Source organism: Oncorhynchus keta, chromosome 35 (assembly GCF_023373465.1).
Source record: "Oncorhynchus keta strain PuntledgeMale-10-30-2019 chromosome 35, Oket_V2, whole genome shotgun sequence".
NCBI lineage: Eukaryota > Metazoa > Chordata > Actinopteri > Salmoniformes > Salmonidae > Oncorhynchus > Oncorhynchus keta.
In genome coordinates, this window is record NC_068455.1 from 35987920 (window position 1) to 36007141 (window position 19222).

At 44.2% G+C, this 19222-nt stretch overlaps 3 protein-coding genes across 9 annotated transcripts in view; 2 read left to right on the plus strand and 1 right to left on the minus strand.

Annotated features, from left to right (window-relative positions):
- The window catches only part of LOC118368441 (palmitoyltransferase ZDHHC14-like), a 98656-nt gene extending 90158 nt beyond the window's left edge, over positions 1-8498 (plus strand). For 5 of the 6 annotated variants that reach the window (XM_052496937.1, XM_052496932.1, XM_052496934.1 and 2 more), the window contains one exon: positions 7156-8498. In XM_052496937.1, the coding sequence (XP_052352897.1) occupies positions 7156-7587 (432 nt within the window). In that variant the 3' untranslated portion in view covers positions 7588-8498. The remainder of the gene's footprint in view (positions 1-7155) is intronic. The other variant, XM_052496936.1, reaches the window with a different exon arrangement.
- Positions 8499-9015: 517 nt separating this feature from the next.
- LOC118368442 (galectin-8-like) lies at positions 9016-13545 on the minus strand. Of its 2 annotated transcripts, XM_035752547.2 has the most exons (9): positions 13332-13544; positions 12884-12972; positions 11670-11880; positions 11298-11417; positions 11153-11188; positions 10945-11033; positions 10615-10780; positions 10258-10450; positions 9016-10119 (listed from the first exon to the last, which is right to left on the minus strand). In XM_035752547.2, exons 1-8 carry the CDS (start codon positions 13368-13370, stop codon positions 10301-10303), a joined length of 900 nt encoding a protein of 299 aa, XP_035608440.1. In that variant the 5' UTR covers positions 13371-13544; the 3' UTR covers positions 9016-10119; positions 10258-10300. The 2 variants fall into 2 exon arrangements, with proteins under 2 accessions (XP_035608440.1, XP_052352898.1); XM_052496938.1 differs by having other exon boundaries at positions 9016-10450; positions 11298-11413; positions 11666-11880; positions 13332-13545.
- A 1267-nt stretch (positions 13546-14812) lies between these two features.
- Positions 14813-19125, plus strand: LOC118369262 (monocarboxylate transporter 10-like). The gene is made up of 7 exons (XM_035753717.2): positions 14813-15024; positions 15393-15605; positions 15835-15986; positions 17691-17853; positions 18044-18247; positions 18497-18702; positions 18922-19125. Exons 1-7 carry the CDS (start codon positions 14841-14843, stop codon positions 19060-19062), a joined length of 1263 nt encoding a protein of 420 aa, XP_035609610.1. The 5' UTR covers positions 14813-14840; the 3' UTR covers positions 19063-19125.
- The last annotated feature ends 97 nt before the right edge of the window (positions 19126-19222 follow it).

Here is a 19222-nt window from a genome sequence, read left to right on the forward strand (position 1 = left end):
TCTTTCTCCCTCTGTATACCAATTCTCTCGCTCTCTCTCTACATCTCTCTCCAGAGGTGTTCCTGATAAGATGCTGTGCAAGATCTGTTAGGATAGACAAACATTGTTCCTCCCCTCATCATCCCACGCTCGAAAGCCCACAAACAAGGCTGTTTTTCTCTCATCTTTATCCCGCTCAATCCAAATCTATTTAGCCAATCTCATTTCCATCTCTGGTCGACAGATTGGAGCAAATCAACTGTTGGGATTCCAAATAGGGGCTTGTTTATGTTATTATACTCACAGATTTTACCCATGATGCTCTGTGATCTGGCATTATGGCTGGGAAATAGGTCAGCAGGGGGAGGAGGGACTTGTGTGTGTGCACTGTGACAAGCAATGTCATTGTGGACTGTGGTGTGTATGACTCCTTGGCTTTCCCCACTGTCAACAGTCCCTGTCCCCCTCTAGCAAATAAAATGACATGTCGGAGATTTGGGAACCCCAGGGAGGGATTTCTGTGTGTGTGCATGTGCATATGTTGTGCTCATGTGCAGTGCACTCCCTTTCCCCCTCTGATTCCTACAAGCTATCAGGCAGACTGACTGGACATGCTGACAATCTAACTAATGTTCTCGGAGGCTTTGACATGGCAGAAAGAGACTGATGGATAGAAAGCAAGAAATGGATGATAGGAGAGACAGAAACAGGGATGGGGAGAATACATGCTCTTTTAGAGAGAAGGCTCCTACAGTAAAATCATGGAGAGAGTGACTTAAACAAGGCCCTGTCAGCTGACAGTGTAATTGGTGTCGGAGTATCGGATCAAAGGGCGTGAAGCTACAAATGTCACTAGATGACGGTCAGGGGGCACTGTTTTGAAGCAAAATACTCAAATTTTGTCCTTGAAAAATTTTAATTGGAATAATTGTAGAATTCCATTCATTCCTATAGCAAACTGCTTATTTTGGGAGTGCCAATATGGCCGACCGGTGGCTTCAAAGCCTCTCATTGGCCAATACATAGCAACAGCAATCCAGGGTTTTAATATACATTATTGACCGCACCCCACAATCTGGCAGAGAATGGAAGAAAGAGTCTGTCTGGGAGTCTGGTGGCCCCTTAGTGAACAAGCCATCGTTTCCCTCCTCGTACATTCTAATGAACAGTCACTACTCGCTACAGTCCTCTGAACTTGAATCCAATGGGCTCTTAGAATAAATCGGACCACATAAAATAAGCCCTTGTTAGCGGTGTTCCTGGTCCCGCTAACTCTGGTCTTATTGAATTGTTCTAAAGATGTGTCATGGCCATCTGGAATGCTTGAGCTGGTTGTGTTGGCTGGGAGACAGGTTTGACATTCCATAACTGTATCACGTGTAGAAATAGAGGCCATCTGTTAAACAGTTATTATTAGTAATATACTGCAGTAATGACTTCCCACGGGGGAACCAGTGAAATGTCGCCACTAACATCATCTATCTTTAGTCACCAACTTAGAGAATGTGGTGTGTGCATTTGACAAGACAAGAGAGAGAGTTTACATTGCGAATTGCACCGTTGACTCATCCATGGTCGTCATGTAAATAGTGAAAGTCAGTCTGTCAGTGTACGTAGGCAAATTGGGGAATAATAATCAAGTGCAGAGAATCCAGTCCATTTCCATACATTTTTATGCATGTTCTCTAAAGACATGGTAGGCTGAACAACAGAAGCCTCGACACCATGGCAACGGTGACATCATGCCATATCACACCATCCGTCACAGGCCCCAGTCAGGAAGTGACCGAGAGAACAGTATGTGCGAGCGAGGTGACACCTCGAAGTGGCCATGACCTCTAGTTAAAATAGCATCCGCTTTGTTCTTCCTCTCGCTCTGTCCATGTTCTCTGTAATACTTACCAGCACATCTTTATCTCGGTTTTTTTCTCGCCTTTTCTGTGATGGCTGGCAGCTATTTTTACACAACAAAGGCTTTACAGATATAGATTCTGACTTTGGACTGTTTCAACTCGCCAGCTTCTTCTTGAGTAATGGATGACGACACACAGAACTCCATTGTAGACTCTCCCTTTCTCTTCACTATCTCAGCAGTGTCTACTTGACTGGTGATTGCTAATTCATTAGACGGAATGGCCAACACTGCTCACCTATGTGTCAAACTCATCGAGCTTGAACAGCCCTAACATGAATCAATGTTTACACAGACGTCATCGTTTTATTGCCTCAAACACTCAAGATAAACGCTGAAAATTCAATCAGCGCGTGCCTAAAGTCAGCCGTGATGAAGATACAGAGTAGACGTGCAGGGTTTCGTTCAGGCTAAGTCAGGGTTGGTTGGTTTCCTCTCTCCCTGGCAAGGTGAGAGCTGCTCTTCCTGTAGCCTGCTGAGCTGATGAAAGGTTTACGACCAGGGCTAAACTTATCAGAGCTGAACTTCACTATCTCACAGGCTCATAGCACAGTGAAGCCTGCCAATGTGGGTAATCTGCCCCCTGTTCCTTCACACACCCCTGGGCAGAACAGTGGGCAGCAGTCCCGGACCCAACCCTGTCCAGCAACTCAACCTCTAAAGTCATTTCAGCCAAGGAGATAGTCCGAGCTCATTAGTAAATAATACCATGCTTCTTCTTCCAAAGGGCAGTATGGAGCTGACACATAAAATGCTTTCAGAAAGTCACTTTTGGAGTGCAGCTTTGCCAAAGCAGGTCGCGGGGTGGCAGGTAGCCTAGCGGGGAGGCAGGTAGCCTAGCGGGGAGGCAGGTAGCCTAGCGGGGAGGCAGGTAGCCTAGCGGGGTGGCAGGTAGCCTAGCGGGGAGCAGTGTTGGGCCACAAATGGAAAGGTTGCTAGTTTGAATCCCCAAGATGACTCTGTGAAAAATGTGTCTGTGCCCTTGCGTCTGCTAAGTGACTAAAATGTAAATGTAAAAATGATTAGATTCGGAGCAGTGGTCAGATTGTGGGGCTTTTGGATGTGCATTTGTCAAAGAGAAGCTTTCGACTCGCTGACATTGGGATCAGGCTAAAGCTAAACTAATCACGATGCAGGTTTGCCCGTGTTAGAGGATCACTCCAGTTGTTTCATTACTATAGGTTGATGTAAATACAGTGTGTTGCTTTCTTAATAGCTCCGTGAAGATACCAGCGTTTCTCTTCTCTCCCAACGTCTTTCTGTCTGTTCTGGTAGGGTCTGACTAGGGTTGCACATTTTGGGGAATATTCAGAGGTGATAACTTCATGTGGGAATTAACGGGAATATATGCAAATTAATATTAATAACATTGATGTTTTTTGCATTGGATATATTTACCATATCATATGGAGACAAACACACATTTTACCTTATCATAAGTAGACATAATTGCAAATGATTAAATCCTTACAATAGACATTTTAAAAAAGCTATTTAGTTACGAATGTAACTTTAATTAAATGAGTTGACTCTTCACATGGGGTGATTTCACTGAACAACAGAAGAAAGGGACTATTGAATGACCCCCAATGATCCATCGCATTTCCTAAAATGTTAGTCTAGAAACTAAAGTTTTTATTATCTTCCTCTCAGGCTTCCATGTCGTCTCCCTGGACATCCTCAATGTCCACCCCTTGAACATCAGATTCTGAGGCCTCATCTTCACTGTCACTTTCCAACCTTGTTGAGGATGGCTCGCTGTCAGGCTCAAAAAGCCTCAAATGGCCACCAATTTTTCAACCCTTGTATTGGTCAGCTTGTTGCGTGCTTTGGTGTGTATGTTCCCAAACAAGGACCAGTTGCACTTTGAGGCGGCTGATGTTGGTTGGAGTTGAAGCATGATTGAGGCAACAGGGGAAAGCGCCTCAGATCCACAAAGTCCCTTCCACCAGGTGGCTGATGAGATATGTTGGCACGACTGCCATATTATATCTCCATCCCAAAGCCCTTGCTTGGAAGTGTACTTCGCCAGACTGCCAAGAACCTTGCCTTCATCCAGGCCAAGGTGGCGAGAAACGGTAGTGATGACACCATAGGCCTTGTGGATCTCTGCACCAGACAGGATGCTCTTGCCAGCATACTTGGGGTCCAACATGTACGCTGTGGCTTGTATGGGCTTCAGGCAGAAGTCTTCACACTTTTTTTATGTGTTTCAGAACTGCAGTTTCCTCTGCTTGGAGCAACAGTGAAGTGGGCAGGGCAGTACGAATTTCTTCTTTTACATCTGCAAGCAGAGTCTGAACATCACAGGATGGCATTATCTCCCTCGATCCGTACAATGGCTACTGCTATAGGTTTCAGTAGTTTCAGGCTGCTTACCACTCTTTCCCAAAATAAATCATCCAGGAGGATGCTCCTGATGGGGCTGTCCATATCGGCAGACTGTGATATGGCCATTTCTTGGAGAGACTCCTTCCCCTCCAGGAGACAGTCAAACATGATGACAACACCACCCCAACAGGTGTCGCTGGGCAGCCTCAATGTGGTGCTCTTATTCTTCTCACTTTGCTTGGTGAGGTAGATTGCTGCTATAACTTGATGATCATTCACATACCTAACCATTTCCTTGGCTCGTTTGTAGAGTGTATCCATTGGTTTCAGTGCCATGATGTCCTTGAGGAGCAGATTCAATGCATGAGCAGCACACAGCCAATGGATGTGATGTGAGGGTAGGACTCCTCCACTTTAGACCAAGCAACCTTCATGTTCGCAAATACCTTCTGTGGTCCAAGGTCATTGATGACTGCCTTCAGCTCATCTGCAATGTAGAGACCGGTGTGTCTGTTATCCCTTGTCTGTGCTCTTGTAGAATATTGGTTGAGGGGTGGCGATGATGTAGTTAATTTTTCCTTGCCCACAACATTCGACCACCCATCAGAGATGGTTGCAACAGTCTGCTTTCTCTATGATTTGCTTGACCTTCACTTGAAGTTTGTTGAACTCTGCATCCAGCAAATGAGTAGATACAGCATGTCTGGTTGGAGGGGTGTATGCTGGGTGAAAAACATTCAGAAATCTCTTCCAATACACATTGCCTGTGAGCATCAGAGGTGAACCAGTTGCATACACAGCTAGAGCAAGACACTCATCAGCATTTCTCTGACTACGTTCCTCCATTGAGTCAAAAAAACCTTCTGATTCCAGGAGGACCGTGAGCTGTTGCTATCGATACGGTGTCTGGTTCATCATTTTCTAGAAGTAGAGGGACGTTTGTCAGAGGTTGCTTGTTGTGAGCGCTGAGGGAACTTTATGCACTTGGCCAGATGATTCTGCATCTTTGTTGCGTTCTTCACATATGATTTGGCACAGTATTTGCAAATGTACACAGCTTTTCCTTCTACATTAGCTGCAGTGAAATGTCTCCACACATCAGATAGTGCCCGTGGCATTAAAAAAATTAGTAACAAAAAAAACAAATACAATTCCATGTACAGATAAATAGTTAAGCAGTTAGACTAAACAACTCCTTTTGTAAGATAAACGTTTTAAAATGAAACATATGTTTCAGTTAGTAGGCTCAAGCAAGCTAAAACCCACATGGTAGCAAAAAACGCATTAGCTGAAATTAACAAGTTATAAATTATTTAAACACACTTTGCTGTAGGCTACTATTTACTAGTTAACAAAAAATGATGTATGTCATATAAAATATATTCACCCCACCCAGTATTGTAATCAAAACCAGAAAGCATGTAGTCCTTGGCTCAGACAGTGTAGTAGTGTTGGCTCAATAGCATCTCATTAGTGTGCAAAATCTTGAATCGGCTGCACATGTGATGCAAGAGTGCACTGCACATGTGATGCAAGAGTGCACTGCACATGTGATGCAAGAGTGCACTGCACATGTGATGCAAGAGTGCACTGCACATGTGATGGAAGGATGGACTTTGCATGCAGAGGGTTGCAATTCCATTGAATCGGGATAGTTTAACCAAAATATGCCACAAGACCTAGAATTGCCTTGTGTATCCCACAAAAAAGGTTCACTGTTATAAGCTAACCTTTTTGATGAATTTAAGCAAAATTCCCAGGCTTAACATCAACAACATTCTGGAAAGTTTCCGACCCATTGCAACCCTAGGTCTGACTCTGATGAACCAACCCTCTCAGGCTGGAGTGTATTTCTGGTCGGCGCCCTGTACTGTGACTGTTCTGATCCCTGTGTATAACGCTCTCTGAAAAGCTTATTTGTCTCCAGGCCTGGCTGGTACCAGCAGACAGACTGTATTGGAGACAGTAGGCCGGGGTTCTCTGTCAGTGAGCTCTCAGATCTCTGCTTCCTGTAGGGATGATACCTACTGGCTGGAGCAGGCCCCTTCAGTTGCGGTGTCTCAAAGGAGAGACTAGGAGTCTGCGATGTGAGAATAGCCTCTCATGTCAGGCATCTATGTGCAGAACGCACTGGACAATACAACTTGAGACGAATGTGAGACTACTAGCAGCTAAGTTTGAGTCCAGTGGTTGAGTTTGTTTCTGAGTGACTATAAAAGAAGCCAAGCTCATAAAAGGACATCAACTGATATGAGAAACTTAAGTAGTCCTATAAACTAACACTCTTAACCTGGTGTGGTTATGCTTAGCCAGACAGGTGATTTGAGGAACAGATTATCTTCTATTACTTTAGTCTCCTGTGAACGTGAGATCTAAGAAGACCTTTCAAAGCACTAATGCCAGGTTTGTCATAGTGGATCATCAAAAGGTTTCCCATTGATTTGTGTGTGTGTGTGTGTGTGTGTGTGTGTGTGTGTGCGCACTCTGCCTGCCTTTCAGTTTTGCACTTTGCCACTACATCTGATAATTATTAGATAGGCGATAGAAGTGCTCAGACAGTGCACTGCTGGCTCATTCCATGTTGATGTTTGATTTACATTTAAACTATTTAGGTTCCAGAGACATCAATAGCTGACTTAATGGCCCGCCGTCTCAACTTCATGTATTGAATTCACCATGCATTTGGGTCACTTTGAACACTGTTTTTTCTCTCTGGTGATGGTTTACTCTAACACAGTTACTAACACCCCATGTTCTCTTCTTAATTCATTCACTACACTCGTCATGTTAACCTCTTGCTCCTTTCTCTGTCATCTGTTTACCTTCCTCTTCTATCACCCTCACATTCCCCTCCAATCCCTCCCGCTTAACATGTCTCATTACTCTCCCTGCACTCGTTCCTTTACTCCCACTCTCCATCTCTCCCATCTCAGTGTGATCAAGCCCAGTGCATTCAGAGCACCAAATTCGTTTTGCAGGCTGCCGCCACACCCCTGCTGCAGAGTGAGCCAGTCATCCTCACAGACGAGGCGTTTCTACCAGGCAGAACATCATTAGGGGGTCCCTGCTCTGGAGCCCTGCCGCTGGGGGGTCATCCGACACCTACCTCCACCTCCAACCTCAGCTGTGACAACGACATGCTGCCTCTCCGGAACGAGCAAAGTGACGGGCTACGACACCACCACACGGACGGGGGCCACCACCACTTCCTCACGCCCGAGGAAGCTCCCTCGCCACCGGGCATGCTCCCCTGCGGCAGTCCCCTGGGACACAGCCACACCATACAGGGCTTCTACAACCCAGCCAGTCAGGACTCTCTACATGAGGACTCTGTCAGAGGCCTGGTCAAACTCAGCTCTGTCTGACAGGGGGTTCACTCAAACATCCCTCTGTCCCCCAAAACGCTCCTCCCTTCCATCCACACCCGTGCCAAACAGTGGGTCGCCCCAACCCTGAATGTCTGTAACCAATATCCTCTCCGTCCACTAAAATCACAGGACTTGAGCCTCTAAAAGACTGTGGTACTATTTGGGAGCAGAACTGACCTGAACTGGGACCTTCCCTCCTCAGCCAACAACTTGCCAAACCTCTGCATCATAATGAGGGTTGTTGCTGGTGAAGGGCCCAGGGGACTTTGCCATATTATAAACAGTCACAAACGTACTGTTTTCTACTGAAGCATAGTCCACTCTCCTGGGAGGGGGACAGACAAAGGATAGGATTTGAGGAGGAAAACAGAAGTGGTAGGTGTATGGCTGTCTGTCAGCTATTTTAAAGTTTTAAAAAGTGTTGTGACAGCTGTTCCTAAATATGTTAAAGAAAAGCTGCTTTATTTCTGTCATGAATCACGATTCTGGCATTTTCTTTTTTTGTACAACGGACTGTGGCCTACTTGTTGATCACTAATGGACAGTGTCAACCTTTCTGAGGAGATTCCGGTTGATAGTCGACAGTGCAATCAGTAAACAAGAGTTAGTGTCATCATGTTGCTAGCCTTAGTGGAGTTGCCAACGACCGGATGTGTCCGGTTTTCAGGGATAAAGCTAATTCACCCTAGCTTCCTTTTCCGCTGAAAACCAGATGTGGAAACTCCGCTCAGGCATTTTCTTTTAGGCCTGCTGCGTTAGGTTATCATGTTGCATATCATAATTAATTTCTTATTTTTAAATGACATGTTAAAAAGATTTGGTATTGTGTTGTGCCATACTAAGGTTGTTTTTTTCTTCACATTATACTTCCTGTGGATATATTAATAAAATCACATATTTTTAAGGTACTCGATTCTCTCTGTTGAAGCCTGAGCCCCAAGGTGACTAGTTGAAAGTCGTGTTGACTCCATCATCCTTTGGTAGGTCTTGAAAAAAGGTCGCCTTGTAGGATTCAACAGTATAAAATCATTGTACATGGTGTGTTGAGGGTGAGTCCTGCTGTAGGCTGGTCTCATGTAATGGTCTATTAATCTGGGGTCAGATGCCTCTGGATCATAGAGACCGGGGAAATCAAGGGCTCTCTGTCACCAGACATACTCACCTCATTGTGTGCACACAAAGTCAAACGAAAGTGACTATAGGCTTTACTATTTTTAATGTGACGAAGCAAACTCCCATTGGACAACATCACCGTATAGAAGAGCCTTTGCCTCTGCATGGTTTGAGTGTGGGGAAAAAAGGGCCAGTTGACTGCACCTCTTAACTTGTACCGCCATCTGGTGGTTGAAGAGGATAAATGTGCATACTGTCGATATCACAGATAATTGAGGATCTGGTGGACAGATGGAAAAAAGACCCCAGAGGAATATTCCAATCATCATACATTTATTTAAAAGCACTTGGAACTATTTATAATACATTACATACAGTCGATTATTTTATATTATGTACAGCAGGCATCTACAAGGTCTCTTGCTTTGCAGATATAACCAGTCACACTTGGTGCACCACTGGAGTGAGATGACATCTCAGCAGTGTAACAGTAAGACAATACTGTTAAAAACAAAGTGGGTGAAATGCATGACAAAGATCATTTGTATAGAGGTGGCAGAAATGACCGGCTCAAATGGTCAGTTGAGTGACTGTGGCCAAGCAAGAAAGGAAAATGGCCATGCAGTCAAAACACGGATTGATTAACACACATTATCTTCCTTTGAATCCTCATCAACCAGTGTACTTGGATTGACCCTGTAGTGTGCTTTGACTGAAGTACTGAAGACTCGATCATATGGTGGGTGAGCTGAGACAACTAGATTTGGCATTTCTGTGATTGCACATACAGAGTATTTGACCTTGTAATGCAGCCTTTTAGGCCACATTGCCTTTCTAAGGTATCTATTGGATGAATATTGAAGCACATATTACTCAAGGCTATGTTTTGACAGGCAGCCCAATTGTGATCTTTGTTTCACTAATTGGTCTTTTGAACAATCACATCAGATTGGTCAAAAGACCAATTCATGGAAAAGGGTCAGAATTGGGCTGCCTTTCGAAACGAAGCGTATGGGTCATAAATAGCCACACATGTTCCCTCAGGTACAGGAAGGTTAAATATGGTCAGGGTTTTCATATTCCGAGGGTTGCTAAGCATCACCTGTAACCACCCTATCCTTTGTTTCAACACCTGAGATGGGTGACTGGGAATGTTTATGGAATATGTTAGTGACACTAGTATTTCAGCTCCCAAGAAATGCCTTAGTTAACCCCTCCCAAATCACGGTCCCTGTAGATGTAAATTGAAATTTAGCGGCCTTCCACCAGGAAGTTAATTCATAGCCCACTTAATAGCTAGTGCTAACGTGTCCTTTGTCTTGATTTTGTCCAGATTTTGACAGGTGTAGCCAATTAAGACTCATTGTGATCCGATCTTTCTGACCACCTCCGGAAGTAGTCGGACACCCTTTGTATCTGAAAATCAATCAAGTGTAAACATATCTGGACGGCCAAACCATTTTAAGTCATTGATAGGTAGCACCACTGATTTACGGCATCAATAATTGTCTAAAATAAATACATGAATATTCATTGGTGGTGGGGGGGTGTAACCTGGCCTGTTGTCCAGAATGGGGCTTAGCGTCTATGTCCTGGGTCACCACAGCTTGACATCCATCAGTTCCAGGTCTCCCATGATCTCCAGCTGGTTGATGGTGCTCAGGTCCTGCACCCGATGCCTGTAGTCCAGCAGGTGAGAGCCGTTCACCGCCAGCTTGAACTGGTGGGGCTGGCAGAGGATAAGCATCTGGGGCAGAGAGGGTACTTGTAGTGAAAAAGACAAGCGAGAGTTCCAATAATACAGGTAAAGTGCAGGTGATGTGAGAACTGATAAATTAGCTTTTTTTTTTTTTAAAGTAAGAAAATGAAATACAAAAAAATATGTCTACTGTATATTAAGAGGCAGCATACCTCAAAGTACTCCCCAGGTGAAAATGGGAAGAGGGGAAGCTCCCTCTCCTCTGGTCCCCAGGACCCACTCAGGTAGGAGTTCCTGATGACCATGGCCGACTTCATCCGGGGGTTCAGGTGCAGAGCGATGTTCTCACTGCTGCTGTTGCGGAGGTTCACAGTGAAGCTGCCAGACAGGAGGTTCATCAGACCACAACGATGCAGGATATTCTACAGTGTGTTACGGATAGTGGGCACTGGGCAGTCCTGACCTTACACACCACCTCAAAAGGTACACGCTCCATTTTCTTGAAACATGGTATAAATACTGAGTTGTGTCCCATTGCTTACCTGTGTGGGTACATGCTGACCTGTCCCTTGATTGTGATGTGCTGTCCTGGACTCACCCCTTTCAGTAGACTGCCTTTGTAAGGGAGACTCTGGAAATACACAAGATTTAGGCCATGTCTGTAAACTGTTCAACATATTGATGCAACTGGTCATGTTGCCTTACATAGATCTTTTATATTTTCCATAAACTATAAATAATACAACTCACCAGGTCACCTGATTCGCCTGATATTGAATATATTGCCTATAGGAGAAAATCATAAAGACAGTCATTACAGAGTGAGCTGAAAAATGTTTTATTATTCTAGTATGGACATATAGTAGAGTAATGGGAGGGGGGGGGGGGTGCTTACTGAGTTTGGTATGAAACCAAGGGCGTGCACCTTAACTTTCCCACTTATGGAAAGTGTGTCAATCCTGTCCAGTGGGATTCTGTGCTTGTATTCTAACAAATGAGAACCATTTACTGCTACCTGCAGGTACAAAGGAAAACAGCATTCACACAACATCATATACTAAATCCAGTATTTGCTTGACTTTTGCGTAATACTACTAGCTTTTTGTGACTTAACAGAAGTGAATGTACAAGCAAATGTAGGGTAGGGAGTTTTTCTTGTACATGGCCTAATTGAAGAAGACTTTGCACTCAGTTTTTGCAGCTTAAGTCACCTTAAACAAGTCTATGTATGGTAAATCAGTTAACTCCCAGACATTGGTCCACTTGCCTTAAAGACCTCATCATGGACCAGGATGATCGTCTCGAAAGCTACTCCCTGTCTGTAGGGCAGCTGCTGAAGGGTCTCCTCCCTGCCCCAACTCTCCTGCACCAGGGAGTTACACACCACGCACGGGGAGCCCTTAAAACGGGGGTTGAAGTGGAGGGCGATGTCCGCACGAGGTTTAGTACTGCTGCCACAGGACAGGTCCATCTGGAACCTGCAGTTATCACATTGGTGTGTATTAAGAGTTTCAACATTTCTAAAAGGTAGGGACTCGAGTCACTAAATGTATCATTTATTTTGGTTGAACGGAGTTGGGTAAACATATTTCTTTGCAAGCTTAACATGTTTTTTTGCTAGGTAAAATAATTATTTTTGTATTTTTTCGAGTTGGGTAAGCATATTATTTTTCAGTTGAGCCTGAAAAACTGCTTGCTGAAGGCCCTTTCCAACAATGCAGAGAGAAAAATAGCACAAGGAATAAATACAGAATGAGTAACGATAAGTTGGCTATATACATGGGGTACCAGTACCGAGTCGATGTGCAGGGGTACGAGGTAAGTATATACAGTATGTACATATGTATGTCTAGGCAACAGGATAGATAATAAACAGTAGCAGCAGCGTATGTGATGAGTCAAAAGAGTGCAAAAAGATTTAATGCAGTTAGACCGGGTAGCTATTTACTTAAGTATTTAGTAGTCTTGTGACTTGGACCCCCAAGATGTTCGGGGTCCTGCTGGTTCCAGACTTGGTGCATCGGTACCACTTGCCATGCAGTAGCAGAGAGAACAGTCTGATTTGGGTGGCTGGAGTCTGACCATTTTTAGGGCCTTCCTCTGACACCTCCTGGTATAGAGGTCCTGAGCCATATGCACTACCCTCTGGAGCCCCTTTCACTAGATACAACCACAAAGTCAAAATTGTCTGTATCATACAAATTTTAAAAACAAAAATGTGCTTTTTGGCCATGATAAACAGGTGAAATAAGTGGAAGGGAGTGGTTTGGTCGAGAGTTTACGTTTGCGAGCGAGGAGACTTTGCTTCCTTCCTTTGCACAAAGATCATCACAATTGTTAACGCCCCCCAGAAGTCAAACATGAAATTACAAACTTTAGTGACAACATTTTCCTTCTGGGTAACCAAAATCAGTGTTAGGTTGAACCGGGATGTGGACATGAAATTAGGGTTAGGGAAAACAACATAACATCATCACATACCTGTCAGCATCATTGTGAACAGTGCCCTGGATAATGACTATCTCCCCAGGGTGTAGGCCCCCAGGTATGGCTCCAGTGAACGGAATCACCTGAATGGAGAGGTAAGAGAGGCGTAATGAAGGGAACACATATAGGCAAACATAATCAAATCATATTTGTTGTGTCCTACGCCATTAAGTTAACAATACATGCAATAACCTCTATCCCATTGCTGATACACAAGATCGTATAAAATCGTTAAACAGGATTTCGGCCCGACAATTGTAGGCTACAATGAAATGACTGCATAACGATGGACGATATAGCTGCACATATAAGCTACCTATTGATAACAAAAAAATACCTGCGGTAGGATATTCAATGTGTCAGAATTATTTTATTCTCATTATTGAGAAAGGGAGAGTCTCGCTGTGAGTAGTAGAGGTAGGCTAGTGAACAAGCCTCTTACCGGATTTAGGACCGTTTGTTTCGCGTTTGCCACAGCCATTGGGCACGTTATGCAACACTACCATACAGCGGTTACTTATACCGCTAAATGATTGCAAAGAATTGCAAAGAATGTAGATCGATGTTTTTATTTTCTGCTATATTCAGAAGGCAGTAGGCATTTTCTCTCCATCTTCTATTCCAATGTCCTACTACGTCACACACGCACTATGCGCAACCATGTGATCCAGGCTATGTGCTGTGATAGGCTGCTGCCACTGTATCCAAAAAAAAGAGACCAAATCAATTGCGAAACACACATCTGTAGCATATATAGCAATAGGCTTAAAGAAAGGTAGCCTACAATAAATTACAGTTCTTAAAAATAAGGCCATAGAATAAAATACAATCTTAAAAGCTTTCTTTAAAGTATAGGCTAGTAAAACCAATAAAGAAAATGGGCCCCTAATGCCTAAAGAATAGCTAAAAAAAAATAATAATAATTCCAAAGTGAGTAACGTTGCGCGGGCACGCACACACTTTTGAGTTGGCTCAATTTCGTTGCAATTATTGACACATTATTCAATAATTAATTTGTGTTACGATCAAAATGTAGATTAGAACTCCGTCTAAATTCAATGTATGGGTACCGTCTGTAGGTATCATTCAACTACTTGCCAACCCATCATGCTAAACCTTGGGCATATGACGCGAAGTAGCCTTGAAATAAGTGAATGTTAACAGACTGGTACCCAGTCTAGAATAGGCCTGCAGAAGGTGGCCAAAGCTCGCCAGTTTCGTGGGATATACCTTTATGGCAATTATGATGTCAGACAGATCTGGGTTAATCATGGTCGGCGCTATGGCAACATTCCTCTTTGATTCTATCCACCTTTATTTTGCGCGCCAGAAGTCTCTAACCGATCTAGGTGGGTAACACCCAAGGTTCGTGTTTTTTGTGCAACAAGATGCACATCTTCTGGCCTGCCATTCCCTTCAGGAGGTTTTACTCCGAGGAACCCGAGCTTATTCCTCGGGAGCTTCGCAGACCCCCACCTATCAAGCCTCCCCCGGACGGAGGATGGGGATGGGTGATTGTCTTATCATCGTTCCTCTATAATGTCCTGGTACTGGGATACCACAACTCCTTCGGAGTGTACCTCATCAGTCTCCTCAAAGAGTTTGGGGAGACAAGTTCTAAAACAGGCAAGTTACCCTAAACTTCACATAATCACATAGCGTTAGGCCCGTTTATCCAACCTGGTCTCAGAGCATTTCGTCTTCAACCCAACATCATAGTGGAAAGTAGTATTAGGCTAAACATTGTAAACTCTACTGTTGTAACTAGACATTTCAACAACTATTTTGTATTAGCTGCAAAGTGATTTTTGTGATCATGAAATTAGATGTCTAAACGTTAATAAGCATGTTATAGATTCCTAGATACACTGAAATCTGCTAGCTACCTAACCTATGACCTACTCTCTGCTGTCCTATAGCATGGGTTGGCTCCATCAGCTATGGTTTCATCATGGTCTGTGGGCCCCTGTCTGGGAAGCTGACAGTCAGGTACGGAGCCAGAGAGATATCCATCCTAGGATCCCTCATCATCATGATCTCCACAGTGTGCTCGTCCTACGCACCCAATCTAGGAACACTGTTCTTCACACACGGCTTCCTCACTGGAGTGGGCTCCAGCTTTGCCTTCACCCCAGGTTGGTACAAGGGCAGGTAGCCTAGTGGTTAGAGCGTTGGGCCAGTAACTGAAAGATTGCTAGTTTGAATCCCTGAGCTGTCAAGGTAAAAATCTGTTTAGGTCGTCGTCGTAAATAAGAATTTGTTCTTAACTGTTAAAAAAAAGGTTAAATAAAAAGGGAGGGATGGAATTAACTGATGTTTAGTTATACTACTGCCGGGGTCGGCAACAGGCGACCACGTTCTACATACTTTATTTTATTGAAGCAAAACCTCTCAGGAATTCAGCAAAACATTTCTAGTTCATATTGTGTTATCAAGACCAGGACAGCTAACACATTTTCTCACCTCCATCTCTAATCTCCCTCCTCTTCCTCCCGTGGAGCAGGTATGATCATGGTTAGCCAGTACTTCACCACCAAGCGTTCCCTGGCCACGGGGATAGTGATGTCAGGGGGAGCAGCAGGGGCCCTGGTCCAGACTCGGCTCCATCTGTTCCTCATAGACATCCTGGGTTGGAGGCAGAGTCTCCGAGTCTTCTCAGGTCTCATGATTATTTGTGTCATCACCGGCTTCACCTACCTGCCACTCAACCCCAAAGGTACTGCAGAACGTTCAGATCCACAATGGTTTTTATTTCTTTAGTACATTGCAGGTTACCATGTTAAATGATGAGCATACAGAGATGGGACCTTCTATCACATCATGACTGAGTGCACAATTTATTTAAGTAACTCAACTGATTTTGTGTACACTTTCAAACGGAAATGTAATATGAAACAAACATTGTGTTACTGATGAGGTTTGAGTGATTTATATGTATTTGAAAGGTTACACCAGAAGTGTGGTGGATAATTTGAAGAACTCTCCCTTGAAGAAGTTTGTTGTGGACCTTGGCCTGTGGAAAGACAAAATATTTCTGATATGGGTTGCAGCCAATGGACTGTGTAAATTTGGATTCTTCATTCCATATGTCCACTTGGTAAGTTACATATTGGTGTAAACATCTGAAGGCACAGTTGAAATGGTACAACATTATAGTTTGGAACCATTCTGTAATTGTACTCATATACAGTACATTCGGAAAGTACTCAGACTCCTTCACTATTTGCTTGGTCACTATGGGGTATTGTGTGTAGATTGATTAAATAAAATCAATTCGGCAATTTTAGAATAAGGCTGAAAAGTAATTTTTTGGGGGAAAAACACGTTTTTAGAAATATTTGCACATTTATTTAAAAAAAACAGAAATACCTTATTTACGTAAGTATTCAGACCCTTTGCTATGAGACTCGAAATTGAGCTCTTGTGCATCCTGTTTCCATGGATCATCCTTGAGATGTTTCTACAACTTGATTGGAGTCCACCTGTGGTAAATTCAATTGATTGGACATGATTTGGAAAGGCACACTCCTGTCTCTATAAGGTCCCACAGTTGACAGCGGATGTCAGAGCAAAAACCAAGCAATGAGGTTGAAGGAATTGTCCGTAGAGCTCCAAGACAGGATTGTGTCGAGACACATCTGGGGAAGTGTACCAAAACATGTCTGTAGCATTGAAGGTCCCCAAGAACACAGTGGCCCCCATTATTCTTAAATGGAAAAAGTTTGTAAACACCAAGACTCTTTCTAGAGCTGGCCGCCCGGCCAAACTGAGCAATCAGGGGAGAAGGGGTTTGGTCAGGGAGGTGACCAAAAACCCATTGGTCACTCTGACAGAGCTCCAGAATTCCACTGTGGAGATGGGACAACCATCTCTGCAGCACTCCAACAATCAGGCCTTTATGGTAGAGTGGCTAGATGGAAGCCACTCCTCAGTAAAAGTGCACATGACCGCCTGCTTGGAGTTTGCCAAAAGGCACCTAAATACTCTCAAACCATGAGAAACAAGATTCTCTGGTCTGATGAAACCAGGATTGAACGCTTTGGCCTGAATGCCAAGCATCACATCTGGAGGAAACCTGGCAACATCCCTACGGTGAAGCATGGTGGTGGCAGCATCATGCATGTTTTTCAGTGGCAGGGACTGGGACTGGAGACTAGTCAGAATCGAGGCAAAGATGAACGGAGAAAAGTACAGAGAGACCCTTGATGAAACCTGTTCAGGATCTCAGACTGGGGTGAAGGTTCACCTTCCAACAGGACAACGACCCTAAGCACACAGCCAAGATAATGCAGTAGTGGCATCGGGACAGGTCTCTGAATGTCATTGAGTGGCCCAGCCAGAGCCCGGACTTGAACCCAATCGAACATAATATAATAATATATGCCATTTAGCAGACGCTTTTATCCAAAGCGACTTAGTCATGTGTGCATACATTCTACGTATGGGTGGTCCCGGGAATCTCTGGAGAGACCTGAAAATAGCTTTGCAGCAACACTTCCATGCTTCAACATAGTACTGAGTAAAGGGTCTAAATACTTAGGTAAATGTGATACTTCCGTTTTTTTATATACATTTACTAACATTTCTAAAAACCTGTTTTTGCTGTCATTATGGGGTATTGTGTGAAGATTGATCAGGGGGGGGGGACTATTTAATCAATTTAAGAATAAGGCTGTAACGTTACAAAATGTGAAAAAAGTTGAGGGGTCTGAATACTTCCCGAATGCACTGTATCTCAAAGATGAGTGAATGTAGTTCAGGTACAAAATGTGTGTGTGTGTGTGTGTGTGCCCTGCTCTAGGTGAAGCATGCGGTTCAGCTGGGCATCCCCGTCCACAGTGCCACTAACATCATGCTGTTCCTAGGCTTGACTAGCATGATCAGCCGGATCATCTTCGGCAGGATCTGTGATTCAGAGAGAATCAACAGGCTCTACATCAACCAGGCCTCTGTCTTCGGTGTGGGTGGGTTGGCCTTATGCCTGTACTTCCTCGCGGTCATTGTGACCGTTAGTAAAGCAATACGACACGAGAGAGTGTATGTTGTGGCCATTATTATCACAGCTGTGCTGCAGTCAAATGTACAAGGTGAATTCTGAAGACCGTACACAACCGAACCCCCCGTCCCCTACTGTCTTTCATCCTGTGTTGCCAGGTCTGCTGTACATGTTGATCCCAGTGCTCCATTCCTACGGCTCTCTGGTGGCCTTCGGCCTGTTCCTGGGGATCGCTGATGCTGGCAACTACATCCTGCTCCCTGTCCTGACCTTTGACCTGATGGGGGCCGAGAAGATGCCCGTGGCCTGGGGGTTCATGCTCACGGTCAACGCGGTCAGCTGCTTGGGGCCGCCCTTTGCTGGTAGGTTGACCGCAGCTGACGTTATTGTTGTAACAGTACTTATTCTTACGTTGGAGGAGTGTAAAGCCATGTCAGTACAGCCAAACAATGACAAATCGTCTCAAAATGTTTTTGGGGCAGATGTGCAGAGGTTGCATCACTGTCTTTGCATGAAGGAACATCATACAAGTATTATGATGATAAAAGTCATAGTCATCATACCTTTGTTGTTTGAAGTCTCAGTCATACATGAGTTGTTGTCCCGGTCAGGTTGGGTGAATGACATGACAGGAAGCTACAACTTGGGCTTTGTGGTTGCCGGGGCTTTGAACGTGGCAGCCTGTTTTGTCTTGGCCTTGATCCCCATAGCCAAGAGATCAACCAGACAGACATGCAAGAGCATCATGAACGTCACCATCGACCGCTCCACACAGGAAATCACACAGTGGGCCGACAACCTGCCTCCCATCGCTGAGGTAATACACCGGTACCTCTCTCTACTCACCAGAAGATGACACTGTTCTTCTTTTCTATACGGGTTGGCAATCTAACAAAATATTTTGTTTCATTGTCAATTATAATTGATGGTGCAAGTTTTTCCTGACCACGAAAAAAGTTATGGTCAGGAAAAACTACTAGCCCTAATTATAAAATGTATGTTTACTCAAAATACTTACATTTCAATTGTCAAATAGGAGGAGTCACCAGTGTCCAAATATGTGAACTACTTCTCTACGACTACGTTCCGTAGTCCAGAGATTACTGAGAGTAGACCTGAGGTGTACAGAGGAGATGATGCCGAAACCGCAGGACCTGCTGAAGTCACCCGGCTATAGCAACAACACCAAGCATCACCCCCCCTTCTGCCTCATCAGGAGAGAATAAATGTATCTTTTCACTTAGGGGAGCAAATACAATAAATGTATTGATACAGTGTTGGCTGGTATTCTTATAGTGGATTCATCTGTTTTCATTTAAGAGAGAAATGACAAGCGC